The sequence below is a fragment of the Triplophysa dalaica genome, chromosome 23, assembly GCF_015846415.1.
Source record: "Triplophysa dalaica isolate WHDGS20190420 chromosome 23, ASM1584641v1, whole genome shotgun sequence".
NCBI classification, from domain to species: Eukaryota; Metazoa; Chordata; class Actinopteri; order Cypriniformes; family Nemacheilidae; genus Triplophysa; species Triplophysa dalaica.
In genome coordinates this window covers 3012249-3031736 of record NC_079564.1, presented here as the reverse complement: position 1 = coordinate 3031736, position 19488 = coordinate 3012249, and the positions used below count along the sequence as shown (strand labels likewise).

The following is a 19488-nucleotide window of genomic DNA, read 5'->3' as shown; positions in this document are numbered from 1 at the left end:
ATGTAAGCTTGGCCTATTAAGAAGATTTCATTATTTAATCACTTAAAAAAATAACTCAATTATTACAGATGTTTGTGTAGCTAGGAGTGTCTTTTGAGAAATTGCTGGTTCATAAGACATGTGTTTATCAAAGCGAATAACTTGAAAGGTTTTAGTCCTTTTATCGCATATATAATGTGTGTTTGTACACACAGCTGGCTCAAAACCATTAATATCTGTAACTGTTGTATGTTTCAGCAGTAAAATTTGTAAACTTGTTCCTAAACACCTTCCAATGGTCTAAACACCGATGGCCTTCCTCACTAAAGAATGTAAGCACTGGTACAGAATGTGATGGTGGTATGCTTCACCGTGCCGATTACATTTTCACCACGTAACCCTGTCGATCTGAAGGCTTTGATGACTTTCGCGAGAAGATCTGTGAGACGTATGGACTGACGTGTTTTGTCAAAGACGAACCCAAACCTCTTGTTGATAAGCTCATCGCGGTTGAGAGCATATAACCGAAGCATCTGTTTTATCAGAGCAAAGCCAGATGTTACTTTTAATATGGAAATCTTGTAAGGATACAAATCATGAACGATTTTCCTCCAGTCTACAATAATTAGCCACAGAGTTTGAAATATGCTCATTTGGCCTCTGCAGCTCTAGCAAATTACTATAGTCTGGCAGCACAAAGGTCATGGGTTCGAATTCCTGGAGAACAGACAGTAAAATGAACATCTTGAATGCTTCTGGATAAGCATCTGCCAAATGCCAAATGCATTAATATTCACTCATCTTCTGTCATACAAAATCTACACAATTTCACAAAGGTGTGTTTCAAATATGTGACCCTGGCCTGGACAAGCACAAGTACAAGTCTTAAGTAGCACGGGAACATTTTTGGTAATCGCCAAAAATACAATGTAGGGGTAAAAATTTCAGATTTTTCTTTTTGCCAAATATCATTAGGATATCAAGTAAAGATCATGTTCCATGAAGATATTCCTACCGTAAATGTATAAAGCTTTATTTTTGTGAGTTAATGGCCACCTAAAGTGCCTCAGATGAACAATTTCAAAGGCGATTTTTTCAATATTTATCTTTTTTTCACCCTCAGATTCCATCTTTGTAAACAGTTGTTGTTCCGCCAGATAGTGTCCTATCCTAACAAGCCATATATCAATAGAAAGCTTATTTCTTCAGTTTTCAGATGATGATGAAATCTCAAATCCACAAAATTGACCCTTAAGACTGGTTTTGTCGTCCAGGGTCACATATTGTATGTCGCGTTCCCTGAAAGCATTTCATGCACGCTCACGTCATACGTCAAACCTAAATCAATACACATCAGCTACTTTATTTTTTAACTTGGATGCCAAAAACAGTTGCAACTGTCCAGTAATCGAGTTGAGCGTCAGGGGAGGCATTTTGTTTAAAATACAAGCCAAAAACATATTTATATTTCTGACTAAAGAATCTAAAGCAATGTCACACTGACACTTTTAATGTTTACTGGAATACCTGCACCTCACAGCATGTGGTGTTCAGGACTGCTAACAAATCCAAACAGTGATGCATGTACACCAGGCTGAACGCGACGCGCTGTTACGTCACAACCGAAAGAAATACGTAAAAGCGCGTTCCGACCGCTTCCTAATGAAACAATGTCGCCACATCTGTGTAACGGGCAGCTGGAGGAGAGCAGGAAACCTCCGCGTGAAATGAAATTCACACTTTTAACTCTTCATTGGCTCGAGGCAGCAAAGTGGATGAAAAAAACATGTAAACGTGTCCACATCTTGAAATGATCGTCTTTTCTTTATGATCCAGTTACGGTGTAATACAACTGACATTAAACACGAGCGCTACGGGCGTTAACACCTTTCATGATTCTATCATAGTTATCCAAAATGTTTTGTGTCACACCGATAGATATTTTCATCCAATATCTGGGTTCAAATGAACCGTCTTTCAACGAATCGGTTGTACTTACCCATTTATGAACTTGTTTGCGCGACGTGTTTGTCTAGGAGAGCGATATTTTCAATGAAGAGAGAAAGATAAAAAATCCGCTACTTTCAGGAGATGCGACCCCGCGGACTCAGTCCTGATCGGAAATACTGCCAACAATCATTCAGAAAGGCGGAACGCGGCTTCTAAGCATATTTCTTAAATTATATATGCATCTGCCCCTCATTAAAATGGCAACAGGGGCAAAGACATTAATGCAAATGAGGAATAGGTGATGTGGATGTTGCCCCGACCGTATATCGTCTCGCAGTCTCGCCTCCGTCGCTTTCGAAACTCCAGCCTGCCGTCACTGCGCTCTAGAACTGAGAGATCTCGCGAGAAGTAGATGGATGCTCTGTAATAATCGCTCATTTTCTATCGCCCGTTATTTAAATAAGTGGAGCGTGTAAATCACTTCTTTATATTTAAAAACGCATTTATAGGTCTATAAACCGCCTTTAGGTTATAGTTTAATCAAAACATTTTATAACAATCAAACATAGATGTTAACCACGGTGTTATATCACGTTTGGGTTACTTTTAAGAACCTTTGTAGAAATGTAGAAAATGTGTCACGATGTTTTAATACGTAAACGTAGTGTGGAAGAACTATAAACTAGACATGTTAAACTGGTCATTATAGATGATGTGTATGACAACACATAAGGAATAAAATTTAAATATTTGTACAAAGCACTCAACAAAATCGCTCTGAATCACATTTGCTTCAACAAAAGTAAATGCAAATCTTATTTTGGTAACTAGTTTTGCTTGCAAATTCTCTCTTGCACCGTTTCAATAGTCAATGCTGCCTCCCCCTGGCCAGTTTAGGGTACGACCGGTGCACCTTTTAAATCATGTTTGTTTACGCCTCTTTAATAAATATATAAATTTAAAACATAAAGACATGTTTAGCGTACTTTTGCCACAAGGGGGTGTGTGTATTAATTTAGCAATTGTACTTATTATAATCTTGTAGAACTTCAGGCCAGGGATCTAACAACATTTGTGGAATGTATTCCTTTCAGGGCTATGTTTACGTAAATGCACTAATTAATGAAGCTAGATTTCTTTGGATAAAAACATATTTTATTTAGATTCATATTTTATTGTGTATCGTATTAAATTACATTAAAACTACTCAGTAGTCGTTTATTCTTTGTGAATGTCTACTGGAAGTTAAGTTTGTGACACATAATGTTTGTTTATGTTGTTCCACCTGAAACTGTCTGTAATAAAGTGTGAACAATGTCTATATTATTAGTTGATCTTTAGAGACTCAATGGAATAGACTAGAGATGATTTTGGGGTCTTTTAAAATGTGGTTGTTTTTCTTTTTAATGATGTAGATAGAAAACGTTTCCACTGCAAGAATTCGCAAAACCTACATTTAGTAAGTAGCTTCACCTTCTTTCCAAAGAAGCCAGACGTCAATGTTTAAATTATGCACTGGGGCCTGAAAGGACTGAGACAGGAAGGATTAACGTTACTGAAAAACTGAAAGGCCTTTGTTTTACAACTGGCACAAGTTGAAAGCTGAACCTTGACCCCATTATTGGGAATTTAACAGGTATGGTTTGTAAACAATTAAAAAACGAAATGATCCTCAGTTTCACAATATCCTCACAAAATGATAACTGCAAAATGAAGATTGCATTCCATCTTTAACACGTAAACGTTATACATTTGTTCCAGTATTCACACAAGTCAAAATGTAAATCCAAAGGTTTTAGATAGCTTCACACTACATTAATTTGACCTACTCTTCCTTAGAAAAGGAAATAAGAGAATCTTTTGTTCGTGTGATTCACATCCACCCCTTCTGTGACTTGAAACGTTTACAAACAAACCCTGGCCATGTGTGTCTATGAAAACTGGTATTTGTAGTTTCCTGCACCTCTAGTGCGATGGAATCATCCGCACTAATAACTACAGCTCCCACAATCCACTGCGCAATCAGCTGATTCCCGTTCGTGTTTTTAGGATGCGATGATGGCAATAAAGCGCCCAGCGGACCGCTTTTTCCAGCAGATCTTTTTGGGAACAGAGAGATGACAGCCGAAGGGTAGACGTGGAGACTTTCTAGCCTGGTTTTCTTTTAAGATTTATATATTCATAAAACTTTCACAAGAACGTCTTTTCAAAACAGGTGAGATTATGCTTGTGAAAATATTACAAAAGTTTGTTGTGTTTTGCAGGGCAGGTTTTATTTTTTTAGATTTGTCTGTTTAATTTTCTATTGTATTTTTATAGCACATATACAATTTCTTTTTTATATCACTGAAGGTTATATTATAATTTACTTTTTTTTTAAATTTACCTATTGTTAAAAAAGTATAGATTTGTGTTTGTTAATTAATAGTTATAGATTTTAAATCAAGTCCCAGACCACAATGCAGTATTTTGACATTTGTTAAATTATTTATTATTAAAGTATATTATGCTTGTATTATAGTTCCTCATACACAGATAATCTGATTTTGACAGCGTGGCTACAGAATATGGCTCTACATAACGAAAACACGATTGTTTGTTACTTTGCAGTACACTTAACGTAAACTCGTGGTATAAAATTGCTATTGTTTAATAATTTTGTACATAACGTGTGGTTTTGCTATGACAAAGTCAGTTAACACGTGGTGGCAAGTCAATCTTTAAAGTCGATGTTGTTGACGCTTCAAAAGTTCTTTGTTTTGATTCTGTCGTTGAATACGGAAGTGACCGCTAGAGGGCAGCACTCAAACCAGCATGTTTATGCTAAAGGTATATTTACCTGAGCCAAAAGAGGACAATGAGGGAAACAAAGGGTTGCCAGGTTGTCATGACAGTGTCAGCATGAAATTGATCTGCTGGAATGATTTGTGAATTTTTATGCATCTGGCAGAAACTACATTTCTAAATATGTACATCAATTCAATTACATTTCTGTTGCATTTGACAAATTGGCCAACGTGGCAACATTTAGTTTGTTGACATATCCATTTAAGAAAAGCATGTAGAGCTACAGGTTACGATTGTTATTGTAAGCTTATTTCTAGGTAAAACGGCATCTTCATGTTTTGTCACAATTCACAACACACAAGTTGGAGAAGTAATGACTCATAAATATGACTCATGGTGCGTGCGTGTAACCCGTTCATGAATTTCCTGATGAAATTTATCTTTTTGTTTTCATTTCCAGCAGCATCTTTTCATATTGTCCGTAGGGGCTCGTGCCTCACTGGTTTGACAGCAATGGTACTTATTCTGGGCAGAAGACTGAACCGGGAGGACTCTGAAGTCCGTGAGTCACCAGCAGTCAAGCGAAAGGTTCTGGATGTGGACAACAGGATTCTTAGCAGTCACGATGTGTTCGATTTCTCCTCCGGCCCGTGCCACTCCGAGAGCGTCCTACAGATGTTCAATGAGTTCCGTGACGGGCGTGTATTCACCGACGTGGTGATCAGTGTGGAAGGTCGTGAGTTCCCATGTCACCGCCCCGTGCTGTCCGCCTGCAGCAGCTACTTCCGCGCCATGTTCTGCAACGACCACCGGGAGAGCCATGAGATGCTGGTTGAGATCAACGGCATCCGTGCCGAAGCCATGGACACCTTCCTGCAGTACGTCTACACCGGACGTGCCCGCATTACCACCGAGAACGTTCAGTTTCTCTTCGAGACCTCCAGCCTCTTCCAGATCGGCACCTTGCGCGATGCCTGCGCCAAGTTCTTGGAGGACCAGCTTGACCCTTGCAACTGCTTGGGCATCCAGCGTTTCGCAGACGCGCACTCCCTCAAGCTGCTCGCCAGCCGTTGCCGCTCTTACGCGCTGCAGTGCTTCGCCGACGTGGCCCAGCATGAGGAATTCTTGGACTTGCGTAAGGAAGAATTGGAAGAGTACATCGCCAGTGATGAGCTTGTGATCGGAAAGGAGGAAATGGTATTTGAGGCCGTGATACGTTGGGTATACTTTGACATGGACCACCGCCGAATTATGCTGAAGGACCTTCTCAACCATGTCCGTCTGCCTCTGCTGCATCCGAATTATTTTGTGCAGACGGTGGAAGGTGACCAGCTGATCCAAAATGCCCCAGAGTGCTATCAGCTTCTCCACGAAGCCAGACGCTACCACGTGTTGGGGAATGAGATGATGTCACCGAGGACTCGTCCACGCAGGTATGACAAAGTGTAACCTTTGTGTGCTTTTAAATTTATGACCTAATAATGTACACTAATGCAATCACCTCCTAATCTACGTGTCCATCTTAACATGCACCAAATGTACCAATCGGTTTGAAGAGAAATGTGAAGTTCACTGAGATATGTGAAGAGTCTGTCATGAATTCTTTGATGTTTTTTAGACAAACAGTCACTAAGATTTTTATAGTGTAGTCTTTGAGGTTCTCTTCAGAAAAGGAAAGCGAGCGAGTCTGGAGTAACTTGCAGGCTTCTGTTTCAAACCAAATCTCCAGAGTAATCCAAATGACATTACGAGCACAGAGAGACACAGCCATGAGGCGTTTATTCAGGGCTTCTGAGTTATTATACACTGCGGAAAAACGTCTCGGCAGGGCTTGCCCGTGCACATTCTTCCTAACACATAAACACCTGAGTTTCCGAACACGCTCCCATTGACCCTGCCTGTATGCGCTCTGTTGTTGTTATGTTTGGAGAAATGCGGGTGAGAAGGAAAAGAGGAAACAGAACGGTTGCGTTATGCTCTGAATTTAACGTCTGTTGGCCTGGAACCTGTCTGAATGCGATTCACTCAAATATCTGCCAACTGTGATAGTTTAAACTTCAGAAGGGTGTCTGTTTACACTTGGCAGAGAGCTACTGTTTTACTTCCTCTGTTTCCAGGCAGATTTGGGATGGTTCTTCTTCATTTGAATTATGGGATAGATGGACTGCTCTCAATTGATTATCCTCATTACAGTACGGGTGTAGCAATTCGGTGTTAGCTAGAACTATTACGATAAAAAAATAATATGCCAAAATTAGGAGATCGTCTCATTTTGTAATTTCTATCATAAAGAGCTGATTAATTGGATGAAAATAGGTGTGAGCAACATGAGAAACGACCAATCGGATTTTGCGTTTGCCTTTTGGGGCGGCACATTTTTTTATTAATGACACCACACAGTATAAGGCGGCTATTTGTGTGAAACATTGTAAAAAACACATGCTATTACAGCAATATTATTTAATTAATTCAAGTTAATGATGCGTTTATAGCACTTAATTGATAGTGTTTTGCTGGGAATTCAACAGATTTATCTACAGTGTTTTTATATCGAGAAGTTTGTGAAAGTGTATTTTGTGCCATGACATGTGAAGTTGAGTTATAAGGCGAACTAAAACTATATATAATTTTGCAAGATGTAAACAATACTGGTTCAGAAACACTTCCTGTTTCAATTTTTTAACACCACACAAACATTGGAACAACATACAACCAACAGAACATTTAAAACGGACTCAAAATGGTAAAAACAACACGTTCAAGTCTTAAAAGAACAGTGCATCCAAAAATGGAAATTCTGTGTTTATTTATTCGACCTCAAGTTGTTCCAAATCTGTATAAATATAAATTTCTTTGAACACAGAGCAAGATTTTTGGAAGAATTCTTGTTATCAAACAAGCAAACAGTTCTGAGGCACTTTTGATTGATGGTAGTCAATACTGGCCAAAAACTGTTTGATTCAAGCATTCTTCCAAATATATCTGTTCATCAGAAGTTTATACACATTTGAAACAACTCGAGTGAGTAAATGATGACTGACTTTGTGTTTTTGGGTGAGCTGTCCTGGTAATTATACATTATATGTCAAGTAAAAAACATTCTGGACCGATGTTGTTTACATCTTGTTTCTTGCAAAATGGTCTATACTGATTCTGAACACAAACATGCATGATAAAAGCGAATCAGAGATTAAAAACAAAAATATAAAAGAATTAAAATGCAGTGCACAGAGAACAATTACACAAACATGAAAGACCCATCGGATGTTTGCATGAACAGGCCGAGGAATTGACCGTAGCGCTGCTCATTTCTTTTCCCCAGCGGGAGGGCATTCTAAGTTCAGCTCTAACTTTAGCGTCCTGACTCGTACACTCTGTAAACCCCTGATCATTTACACAGAGTCGCAGTCTTCTGTGCGAGTGATTTCACAGAAAAAAGGATGGGAGGGGGAGTTACTTCTGGTTGAAATGTGTTTGCCTTTGGACTGTAGAATGTGTGCTGTGCTTCAGGCTCTAGTTGACCGTGTTCACAGATTTTGCATGTGATTGCGTACCTTTTGTCTTTACGCCTACTAGAAAGAATAGCAAATGAAAAATATGCAATTAATACATAATCAAATATGACAGGGGCCCTCAGCTTGTTGTGTGGTTCACCAAATATGATCCCTTTGTTTTACAATTACTTTTGAGTAAAACTGTAAAAAAATCTGATCATGTGTCCCTGCAGGTCTACTGGATTTTCAGAAGTTATCGTTGTGGTTGGGGGTTGCGAAAGAATGGGGGGTTTCAACCTGCCCTACACCGAATGTTATGATCCTGTGACCGGTGAATGGAAATCCTTAGCCAAACTACCAGAATTCACCAAATCAGAGTATGCCGTGTGCGCGCTCAGGAATGACATTCTGGTCTCAGGTAAGCATCTATTCTATTCTATTCTATTATTTTATTTTTATTTATTAGGGATGCACGAATGTTCGGCCATCGAAAATATTCGACCGCATTTGCAAATAAGGGCATGTTCGGTATTCGGCCAAATTTGTGAAATAGGCGAATAATTTTTACCAAACTTTGACGCAGCCAACGTAACGTTACTCTGTGTTTTCAGACCAAACGCGAATGAAGCGTTAAGCGCGAGTGATTTACATGTTAAGTCAATGCAAAGACGCGATAGACTTGCGGCGCGATTTGCGCGAATGAGGCGGCTCGCGCGAATTGAGCGTTCACGTGAGTTGAAAAATATGAACTTTGGCGATAAGCATCGCATTAACCAATCAGGAGCTTTCTCTAGTAGTGAGGTGATTATGATGTTGCGAGCGGAGGCAGAAATCCCAAACAACAATGCAGGATAAAATCAGCTTTGCTGTATGTGGATATCTGGAGCTGTAAGATACATCTTACTTTTATCGAAACAAAAATTAAAAAGATCTTGGAAGGGCCATTTAAAGATGACCAAATATTTCGTAATTTATTTTTAACTTATATTGTGCTTCAGTTTTCTGATTGTCTGCTGATAAAATGTTCAGTTTTTAAATAAATATTTTAAATTGAATAGTTGTGTTACTATTTTTATTGAAAAGCAATACAAAGAAGCATATTCTGATTATTTAAATAAATGTAATGTGATAAAATGGGCTAAATAAATGACCAAATTGCAAGAACAAAAAACATGTTCGGTATTATTCGGCCAAGTGTTTCACATCAAATTCGGCCAAGAATTTTCATTTCGGTTCATCCCTATCATTTATTTCATGATGGATGATTGGGAGGTATAATACATGTTTGATATCGGAGTCTCCCCCCCACGGTCAATCAGTTTCCCTCCTCTTTAATTTCTCCTTAAATTTCGTTGATGACCCAGTTCGTTGTTTAACTCTCATGGGGTTTAATCCGCAGGGCTTGTTAGACACAGCAGGGCTCCACGAATAACAGGGCAGCTCGAGTAAAGACATGAGTAAAAGAGACGGGCTGCCTGCTATCTGAGAGAGGAAAAACACTGAGAGAGTGAGCGAGGGGGAGGAGGCGGGGCGATCTCTGTTTACATTCGGCATGTGCCAAGCATGCACGTGTTTCCCTGAGAACTGAGTCCTGTTACTGTAGTTAATGTTTTTTAACTCTTTCTCTACTTCCCCACATATTTTATTTCTTCTTTCAAGTATGATTTGTAAAGTCGAGCTGGGACCAGCCAAACTTTTCTAAGTCAGGAAACAGGTCATGAGTGTGTTGAATGTACCGTAGCGATCAAAAGTTTAGATACAATTCTTCATTCTTTACTTAAATGTGGAAAATATCACGGCATTGGTAGCATGAAATAAAGCACATGATTTTGATTAACTTATTCAAGAATCTTAAGTTTTGTTTATGATTGTGTCTGTTCATAAACGGGGCATTTTCTAAACCAAGTTCATAAGGGGCCACCTTACTTTTTTTAAAAACTGTATTGAAAGAGCTTCCATAAAACATGATTGCTTATTGAATGTGTTTTATTTAAAGCTTATTTCAAGCCTTCAGAGTAAAAAGTTAAACATGCATTCAGTCAAGCTTATCTTGACTTTCAGATTGAGATAACTGATATGGTACATAATAGGAAATACAGATTTAGTTCAGTAGTTTTGTTGTAGGCTGTTCATACGGCACTGCTGGTCTTTCAAGATGAACTGGAACATTTTTGAAGATGAATTAACTTTTGTTTTGACAGCCAGACACAACCACACACAGATACACAGACACACAGACACACAAGTATGATATACGGTTATTCTTTTTATAGCATAATTTGATTCGTTAGAATCCTGGTTGAGCTTAAATAGGTGCAGAACTAGAAACAAAAATGTTTTTGTATGAGATATGCAAACAGGAAAATCCTCCAAATTGTCACGTGTCATTGACCTTTTGACCTCACTATGCATGATAGAGACGGTGTGTGTTCGCTGAGCGTTAAAGTGAGTGTATTATGGGATGTAAAAGGCTGGTGCTGACCAACTGGTGATACAATTTCAGGGGGGAGAATCAACAGCAGAGATGTGTGGATGTATAACTCCCAGCTCAACATGTGGATCAGGGTGGCGTCGTTGAACAAAGGCCGATGGAGACACAAAATGGCTGTCTTGTTGGGAAAGGTCAGTCCATTTACCTTTACTTTCGTACACAGATCAAAATATCACATTTTATGTCTCAAAACGTCTTCGACAGATGCTTAGGGGGCCACTGATCGGGTCACTCATAGCTGAGAAAGACGCTGAACATTTTCCGAAATAATACAATTCCTATAATCATATTAGGTGTGATGTTAGGATAGTAAAACAAAACAATTTAAAGGGAGGGTACAGTGTTCCCAAATATTTTGTTATTAAGGTCAAGGGGTGCGCATCCAAAATAAACTTTTGCCTCGTTTTCATTTATCATTTAATTGTATCTAGTAAAATTCAACATGTATAAAACAGAAGAACATGAAGGAAACTTTGAAAGGTCAATAAACATAAAAAGAAAAGAAAACATTAATGATGAATAACTTGCAATGATACTACACATGGTTTGTGCTGCCAACTAAGAACCTACTAAGAACATTAAACCATCAAAGATATTTAGAAAACAATTATAAACTCATTAATAAATATTAATGTTTGATGTTCAGGTCATTTATGTCGGTCCACACCCGATAACTGGCGTAAATGCACCAGGTCAGTTAATCTGTAGGATCACTTTAAAGCTTCTCTCTGTTTTAATGTTTTCTTTTCCTGCTCGTTCCTTTGTGCAGTATTAAAAGATGACATCATTCGTAATTCAACCTCTTCCTTGAAGCCGGTTGACTTTGCAGTTTTTTCCGCGACTGACATGAGTCATCAGATGTCAACAGGGAACGTGTTCAGATCGACGCCCTTCAAATGATATTTCATCATTAATATCAATCGCGTTTCAAAATTTCTTAACGTTCACGGATTCATTTATTTTTGGCAGGGGTTTTTATTTCTCATCTAGATCAGTCGGCACGTTGAACAAACTGAACGGGTCAATAAATGAGGTGTCTTGTTTTGAATGGAACAACAGCGCCAACAAAAACGTCTTGTGCAATAACTAATTTGCATGCGCTGTAAGTCATTTCCAACTGTCGGTGTAACGCCTCTCTAGTGGTTTGGTTTTCAGATTTTTTGTCTCTGCTCATTGTCTCTGGGCTTCTGATAAAATCTCTGATTCTTTCTTTCTTTTCAGTGACAAAGAACTTGAATTATCTAATGGGACAAACAGAGTCTAAAACTATTTAGGCTTTGTTTTCAAGTACTGACTGTTTACTTTACACAAAATGTTTTCATAAATGTAGTTTTAATAAAAAATGATTTATTAATACGACTTGTAAATGATAAACACATGTAATGAACTGAAGACCCAACGTTGACTTCACATTAGATAAAACTCACATTAACTCCGTGTCAGGATGGCTCAGATCAGATTATCGAGGCATAGCTCTGTTAAGATGTACAGTTTGTGTGTTCATGATTGTTGTACATGCATATAAGTGTGTGTGGTACAAAATAACAATGATGTCTCTCATCCTCAACATCCTGTCAGCTTACATTTGTTGATATTACAATCTTTTGATCACAAGAAAAATACTTCGAAGTTCAGGCAAAAGAGATCTAATACAGTTCAACCACAGGTTGCCTTTACTTACACTCACTGAAATTTTTTTGAAAGCTAGACGGCACTTAGTTTTCAGTTTTGTGTGAACTTTTGTGGTCATTTTCTCAATAACATGTGCGTCCAAACAAAGAGATCCTCAGCTAGCACGTGGCTTTGTTTTGTATAAGTGCCGTGTTGTCCATTCTTTGCCCGTGCACCACTACTGGGACGACCGGTTTTCTCGGTTTTCCATTACGGGAAACTTGTTTACCTTCTTTCTTTTGAGCGATGTGGAAACATGACGCAGAAGAAAGAGGGTACAAGATCCTCAGGGTTCTTTGTTTTCCACGTGTTTTCAGAGAGCGAGAGGTACAGAGATCAACAGAAGTAAAGGTCTTGAAAAGTTACGCAAACAAGACAGAGTGATGTGTTACAACACTTTGAATTTCCTAGAGGCCATGTTCTTGCAATACAAATCAGAGATGTTTTGAGTACTGATAGACCAATCAAACAAACTGATCAATTGATTGATAACAGCCTGTTTTGAAGTTCTTGGTAATGATAATAAATTGAGGTCTCTACTATCAGCCTTGCAAGAAAGTAATAACTTAAATTAAGAAATTAAAAAAACGGAATGATATAATGTAAAGTAAATGCTATTTGTAAAAACTATGCATTTCTTTAAATTTTTTCTTCATACCTATCCTATATATTAGCATTGCTTTAAATGTCAAGTGTGTAAATTTCTGGGGGATCTTTTGACAGAGATGCAATATAATATACATAACTATGTCTTCAAAAACCTTACAACAGAAGCGTATGTTTTTATTACCTTAGAATGAGATATTTCTATCTACATTCACCACGGGTCACCTTACATGGAATTCACCATGTTGTTTCTACAGCAGCCCGTTAACTGTGTTACTATTTTTATTGAAAAGCAATACAAAGAAGCATATTCTGATTATTTATATAAATGTAATGTGATAAAATGGGCTAAATAAATGACCAAATTGCAAGAACAAAAAACATGTTCGGTATTATTCGGCCGTTACAACAGCCTGTTAACTGTCACCCGTTCCGTATACGGGACACCTAAGTTTGCGTCAATATTGTGCATGTAATTTCTAATCGATTCATTACAAACTATATATCATTGGAAAGGTCTAAGACTCTAGAATACAGATTTCATTTGTGTTTTTTTTTTTATAGTTTATGTAGGGAGAGTAATTGATTCTTTTTATAAAGAGTGTGCTTAGATTTTTTTGTTATCCTTTTGTGACCCGTATTTTTTAAATATATTTTTTAATCAAAGTAAAACATAAACTTTTTTAATTAATTTTTTACAATAAACCTAACAACATACCTTTAATTTTTTTGTTTTTATGTGTGTTTTTTTATTTTATTTTTAAGCAATAATCAGCTACTTTTCTTTTTTCAAATGAGACCAACCGTAAGTCTGTATTCCAAAGAATTCATGAGTTACCGCCATTTTAGTTCCAACATGTGTTTTCATGTGTAGGCTCAAAAAGGGCTCAGACAGTTAACGGTTATGGACAAAATGCTTGTTTCGTAAATATGATATCTCCTTCGACAAAGAAGCGAAAATGTGATGACAGCTTAGTCCTGTGTCAGCCACCTAGTGCTTCGAAAGGGAGGGCTGGAATGAGCCATTGGTTGCAATTCGCAACCTCACCGCTAGATACCGCCAACTATCGAACAAAATCCAATCGAAATGACAATAATATTTAAAAACGGAATGTTATATTTTTCTTGCAAATACTGTACATCATCGTCTGTTGGATTTGGTTTGTCTAGTCCACTTACGCAGGAACACGGGTGTAATCACAGATTTGTCTTTTGCCGCATTGTTATGTGTAATGCAATTCAGCGACAGCTGCAGGTAATGCATTGATCCCGTTTTAAAATCAATTTGTGAACATGCATACAAAAGACTAAACTGTAAATCTTGTTTAACCAGATCTACATGCTCCATTTCAGTTGTCAGTCGTATCATCAACACGTTAAATGTCATGTTTACCATTGAAAGCCTTTTCAAAACTGTTTGAGTGTATAAACATTACGCAACAATATACAATAATAAGGATTCATGGTTTTAGGCAGTCACTGGATGAAAGGGATTGTTCACCCAAAAATAATAATTTGACCACATGTATTCACCCTTATGTTGTTCAGAACCTGTATATGACCAAGTTGTGAAACAAAAAACGTATTATAAGAAATGTCTCTGCGTTTTTGAGTCCACACAATGAAAGTCAATGGGGTCCAATGTTGACATTCTTCAAAGTATCTTCTTATATGTTCTGCAGAAGAAAACAATTCATACAGGTTTAGACATTTTTTATGTCACTCAACCATGGGATCCAAACTGACCCTTTTGTTTATGGCAACACGTCATGTTTCTCTGCAGGTGTATGCTGTAGGTGGATACGACGGTCAATCTCGACTGAGCAGCGTTGAATGCTACGACTCGTTCTCGAACCGCTGGACAGAAGTGGCACCCATGAAGGAAGCCGTCAGCTCGCCAGCCGTCTCCAGCTGTGTCAATAAGCTGTTTGTGATTGGAGGAGGACCCGACGACAACACATGCTCAGATAAGGTTTGTAGATATTGATGCAGATGGTTAAGAAAGAGGGCGTCTTAAGTTGCCCACTTAGCGTGTTTGTGTCATAGTGGAGTTCAAGCATAATGTTTATTTTTAGGTTAGGGTGGAGAGTGTGACATCCTTTGGTTTGTGGGTTTCTTGAACATTGCAGTGAACCATAGTCGTATGGTTTTATTTGATAGACAGTTAACATTGAATTTTATTGCCTTTATTCTGACTATATTACTGTTTGTTAAACTTTCTTAAAGTTAAAGTCAAGTTCATTAACTCTCCTGAACCTAACACGGGTTCAAAGGTCCTTCAAAACAACAGATCAAACTGTCCCGAGACCGAACTGTTCAAATACATCTAGCTGACAAATGACAGGAAAGTGCAGTTTACAAAACAATTTCTATGGCGACTGTGAGAGCTTATTGTGCGAACCCACATCAATGGCTTAGATCTCCTGAGTGACTATTGAAAGCACCAGCTATTAGATTCTCCCCATTGTTACATGATGGCAGCTTGTACACATTACACTGCGGTCAGAAAGAGTTTTCCCTTTGTGTCACGCTCTCAATTTGCCCACACTGAACAATAGAGATCCATCAAATGGGCTGACCGCTGCCCCCTACTGAAGATGCGAAGTTATGACCATCTGACCTGGATCTGTCAGGCCTGCTCTGATACATTCTCCAGGTGTCTCTTTGGAGAGAAGCACTTAGCCTCAGATATTTCATTGGGTTCCCTCAAGACATTTTCTGGGATTCAGTTTGCACTCCAGGTGGCAACTTGTTTTAAACTACTTCCTGCTATTTCCATAACGTTTTAAAGTTTGGAGGCATAATTCTACTGAGCAAACGGCTATGTGTGTTTTGGATGTTGTTGTGATGTTTGCTTAGGATATTACAGGGGACGTCTCTATCCTGAGGGAGTTTATGTTCCAGATAACACTGGAGAACTTCCTGCTTCGTCATTAGAATTGTCTGATGGTTCCGCCCATCTTGATAATGATTGGATAAAACATGATAGAGGGTGTGGTTTGTGTCATTTGTCTATGCCTGTTGTTGCGGTCACGTTCATGATAGTGTAGTTGTGCGTTTTGCACAAGTGTGTGCTATTTCCAAAATGTGTTGAGCCCCTATAATACTACCCCTCCCTTGTCACATTCTCCACCAGAGAGAGAGAGAGAGAGAGAGAGAAATATGTTTAGACTTCTCGCAAGAGATATTTGTGTCTAAGCGATTATATTTCCTTTTTATGAGGAACCTCAACTGCTGAGTTGTTTTTGTGCGTTTACAACCCCTCAGGGTGGGTTTCAAATTTTTCCGATCTTAAAAACCAGTCAACTATGGAGCATTTATCAATAAGCGTTGTCTGGACCCTCATTTCTCAGATGAAAGGTGGGTTCACTGGATGTATGTCTGATGCTCCTGGAACTTGGCTTTCTTAGAATTGTTTTGTAGCCTGAAGGTTTCATACCTGTTATGCAAGAATACTTTTTTTTAGTAGTTTTGTTAATTTATCGCAGATGTAATCTTTTGTAACCCCACTGAGTGTTTTCCCCCAGGTCCAGTGTTATGACCCTGAAGCTGATGCCTGGTTGCTAAGGGCCAACATTCCCATCGCTAAGCGATGCATCACGGCTGTATCTCTGAACAATCTCATCTATGTTTCTGGAGGTCTGACCAAATCCATCTACTGCTATGACCCCGTTGGAGACTACTGGATGCACGTGGTGCACACCTTCAGCAAACAGGTAAAAGACAACGTGAAGTAGGGGCTTGAAGTCCTCGACAGTGGTTTACAGCAAGTTTGGGTTCAAATGTAGTTTTCCAAATTAATTTCCCAGGCATCAAAAATGATTGAGTGTAAAGTTATTGGAATGAAAAAAAAAAACGTCCAGCTCCCAAAGGATTGTGGGTAGTGTAGTACTTGACAAGATGTTCACCAACTAAAGTTTAAATCACACGAGGATTTATGGCATCTGCATCTGTCTCCAGATTTCTATCGGAATAAATTTGATCTGGAATAAATTTAAATATTAATAGACATTTATAAAATGTATTCTTAAATCGAAGAGGCCTGCAATTGCCTTCTGTCTTTGTGTAACTTGTTCTCTCTCTCGTCTTTCAGGAAAGTTGCGGTATGTCGGTATGTAACGGTAAAATCTATATCCTGGGTGGGCGAGGTGAAACCGGAGAGGCGTCGGACACTATCCTCTGTTACGACCCGTCCACAGGCATCATCACAGGTGTTGCCGCCATGCCCCGGCCCATTTCTTACCACGGCTGCGTCACTATCCACCGCTACAATGAGAAGTTCTTCCATACATGACACTACAAAAACCAACACACTACAGGGACGTAAACAGGCCTGTAGATAAGGTAGCGCAATGATAGATAAGATAATACCTGTGTGTTTCAAATTCTCTCAGTTCACAAGCTTTGAGTTAGTAGACCTGTCAGTTAAATCACAATAACCCATTTAATAGTCACGTTCAAGCATTCACATTTAGATATTAAAACAACAATGGTCGGTTAAAGTAAATGTTTTACATTCGGTCACCATGACAGAGATAAGAGATCGTTTTAACAGTATCAGATTTGAATACACTCAAAATATCCAAATGCCTCCAAACGGATTGAACACAGACTGATGTCTGAAGGGAAATGACGTTTGGGTTCTCCATCAGTTTTGACTCGATTCTGATCTCATAGATTCTGTGATCTGGTTCACCGCTTCTCTCCTTGTCGGTTGCCTCCAGTTGTGTTTTCGTTTTTCGTTACAGTACTATTGTATTTTTATTTTGTGTGGTGTCTGGGGTTGTTTTGGAGTGTGTGAATGGTGTGTTTTTGTGGCAAGTAGACAGTGGTTGGTTCTGATGTTGGACTTGTACATATAACAAATGTGTGTGAGAACATTCAGCACGCCTTGTGTGAGAGAGATGGAGGATCTTTTTGCAGGAACCACTTTATGATGTAAGGCCCATTGAGAATCTAATTTTTCTAAAAATGTTGTGTAAGGTATGCATGAAGGTATTTGGGTGATATTATATTTCATACATCTTGGTTATGAAATTTCTTAAATAAATATTAAATTAGATAATCTAGAAGTAATCTACATGCATTTTTCTTTTGATTTCATGAGAATCCTGCGTTGATTGAATATTGCATGTTTGTAAGTTAATCATTTTCGTGATGGACTTTTTCGAGCTATTTATTCATGGTAAAAGTCGGAAAGCCCCAACCGAGCACTTAACGTTTCTTGTCTATATGTATAAATATCTGTGTCCAGAATGTAAATATACGTTAAAGTCGTCTTCAGGTTTACTGTATCAGTAAGTTTTGGCCAAACGGCCACTTCACATTCTCGCCTTCCTCGAGAAAACCTTGTATTTTCTCTGGCTTACAATAACTTCACATAAGATATGTGTGTGGGGAGCAGGGTACAAAACATGACATAACAGCAAAAGATTGTGGGTTTGTGTGGGTCATGTACACCTGGGTTTCCAAAACCAGTGACGTAATATTGCCTGCATTTGGTTAGCATAATTTGTCAGCAGCAGAACACAATCGGGCACACTGTTTTCTTCACATACTCTGAGAATTATTACAGGGTGAACAAAGGGCCAAAGCAAAGCCCCGCATACACAGACGCTACAACTCAACTTTTATTCTTATGCCTTTTATTCTTTACATTTTTGAGATCGAGTCTGATCAATCTTATAAGAGAATTTTCAGTCGCTAAAAGCCATAGAATGAGTGCTTTTTGTTTGTAAACCTGTCCTTGTAGGGTATTAAATTACATGTGCATGCCAAAAAAACGATTTAACTCGTACGTCAAACAATGTCTGTTGTTAAGGATGTGCTTAAGCGCTTTATAGTGGTGACAGTTTTGGCAGAGGGATGTGCTAAATATTACTCAAGTGCATTTTAAGAAAATACGTATTTGTGCCTTGTGGCAGAATAATAGACTCTTGCAAACTAGCCAAAGATGTTTGATGTTTGGATCTGTCTGTTAATTCCTGCACAATGTTGTAAGAGTTTATATTGTGTCATCGTTTTTTATGTATCAAGCTTCTGAGTAATAGCCTAATGCAATGTACGTGCCCGTTTTCCTCAATAAAGCATATTTTTTAGTACGGACTTGCAAATGAGTGTCATGTTTTTTTTTTTCTCACACTGATATTCAAAATCTCGAAAGACTTTGATAAACCACCAACCAGAAGCATCTTAGTGTCTCTGTGGCTGAAAAGCATACAAACTTAAGATGGTCTTAATAATAGTCATGTCCTGATAAAACATGTTGGAGGTTAAAGTACTACAAACGTCTTAGATCATGTTCCCTTTGATGTACTGTATTTTCCAATCCCTTTTTCTTGCGAGACATTGATTTGTGTATTCTTGCTTTGAATATAAACCGTCAGCTAACTGAAAAGAGAAAGAAGGCGCCATGGATGTCAAACAAAGAGGTTATTCACCTGCAAAGATGGAAAGATAATGAATGACATGGCACCTGTAGAGAAATGCCCACCTGCTGGATCTACCTGC

General features: G+C 38.4%; 2 protein-coding genes across 4 annotated transcripts in view; one reads left to right on the top strand and one right to left on the bottom strand.

Annotated features, from left to right (window-relative positions):
• Positions 1–2297, bottom strand: part of sh3kbp1 (SH3-domain kinase binding protein 1) — a 33861-nt gene extending 31564 nt beyond the window's left edge. For both annotated transcript variants that reach the window (XM_056738711.1, XM_056738712.1), the window contains exon 1: positions 1979–2297. In XM_056738711.1, coding sequence (XP_056594689.1) covers positions 1979–1982 — 4 coding nt within the window. In that variant the 5' untranslated portion in view covers positions 1983–2297. The remainder of the gene's footprint in view (positions 1–1978) is intronic.
• Positions 2298–3985: 1688 nt separating this feature from the next.
• Positions 3986–19091, top strand: klhl24b (kelch-like family member 24b). 2 transcript variants are annotated; one of them, XM_056738210.1, is made up of 7 exons: positions 3986–4144; positions 5177–6149; positions 8444–8628; positions 10714–10832; positions 14762–14950; positions 16506–16694; positions 17072–19091. In XM_056738210.1, the coding sequence occupies exons 2-7, from the start codon at positions 5230–5232 to the stop codon at positions 17270–17272; spliced, it is 1803 nt and encodes a 600-aa protein (XP_056594188.1). In that variant the 5' UTR covers positions 3986–4144; positions 5177–5229; the 3' UTR covers positions 17273–19091. The 2 variants fall into 2 exon arrangements, with proteins under 2 accessions (XP_056594188.1, XP_056594189.1); XM_056738211.1 differs by having other exon boundaries at positions 3988–4144; positions 5180–6149.
• The last annotated feature ends 397 nt before the right edge of the window (positions 19092–19488 follow it).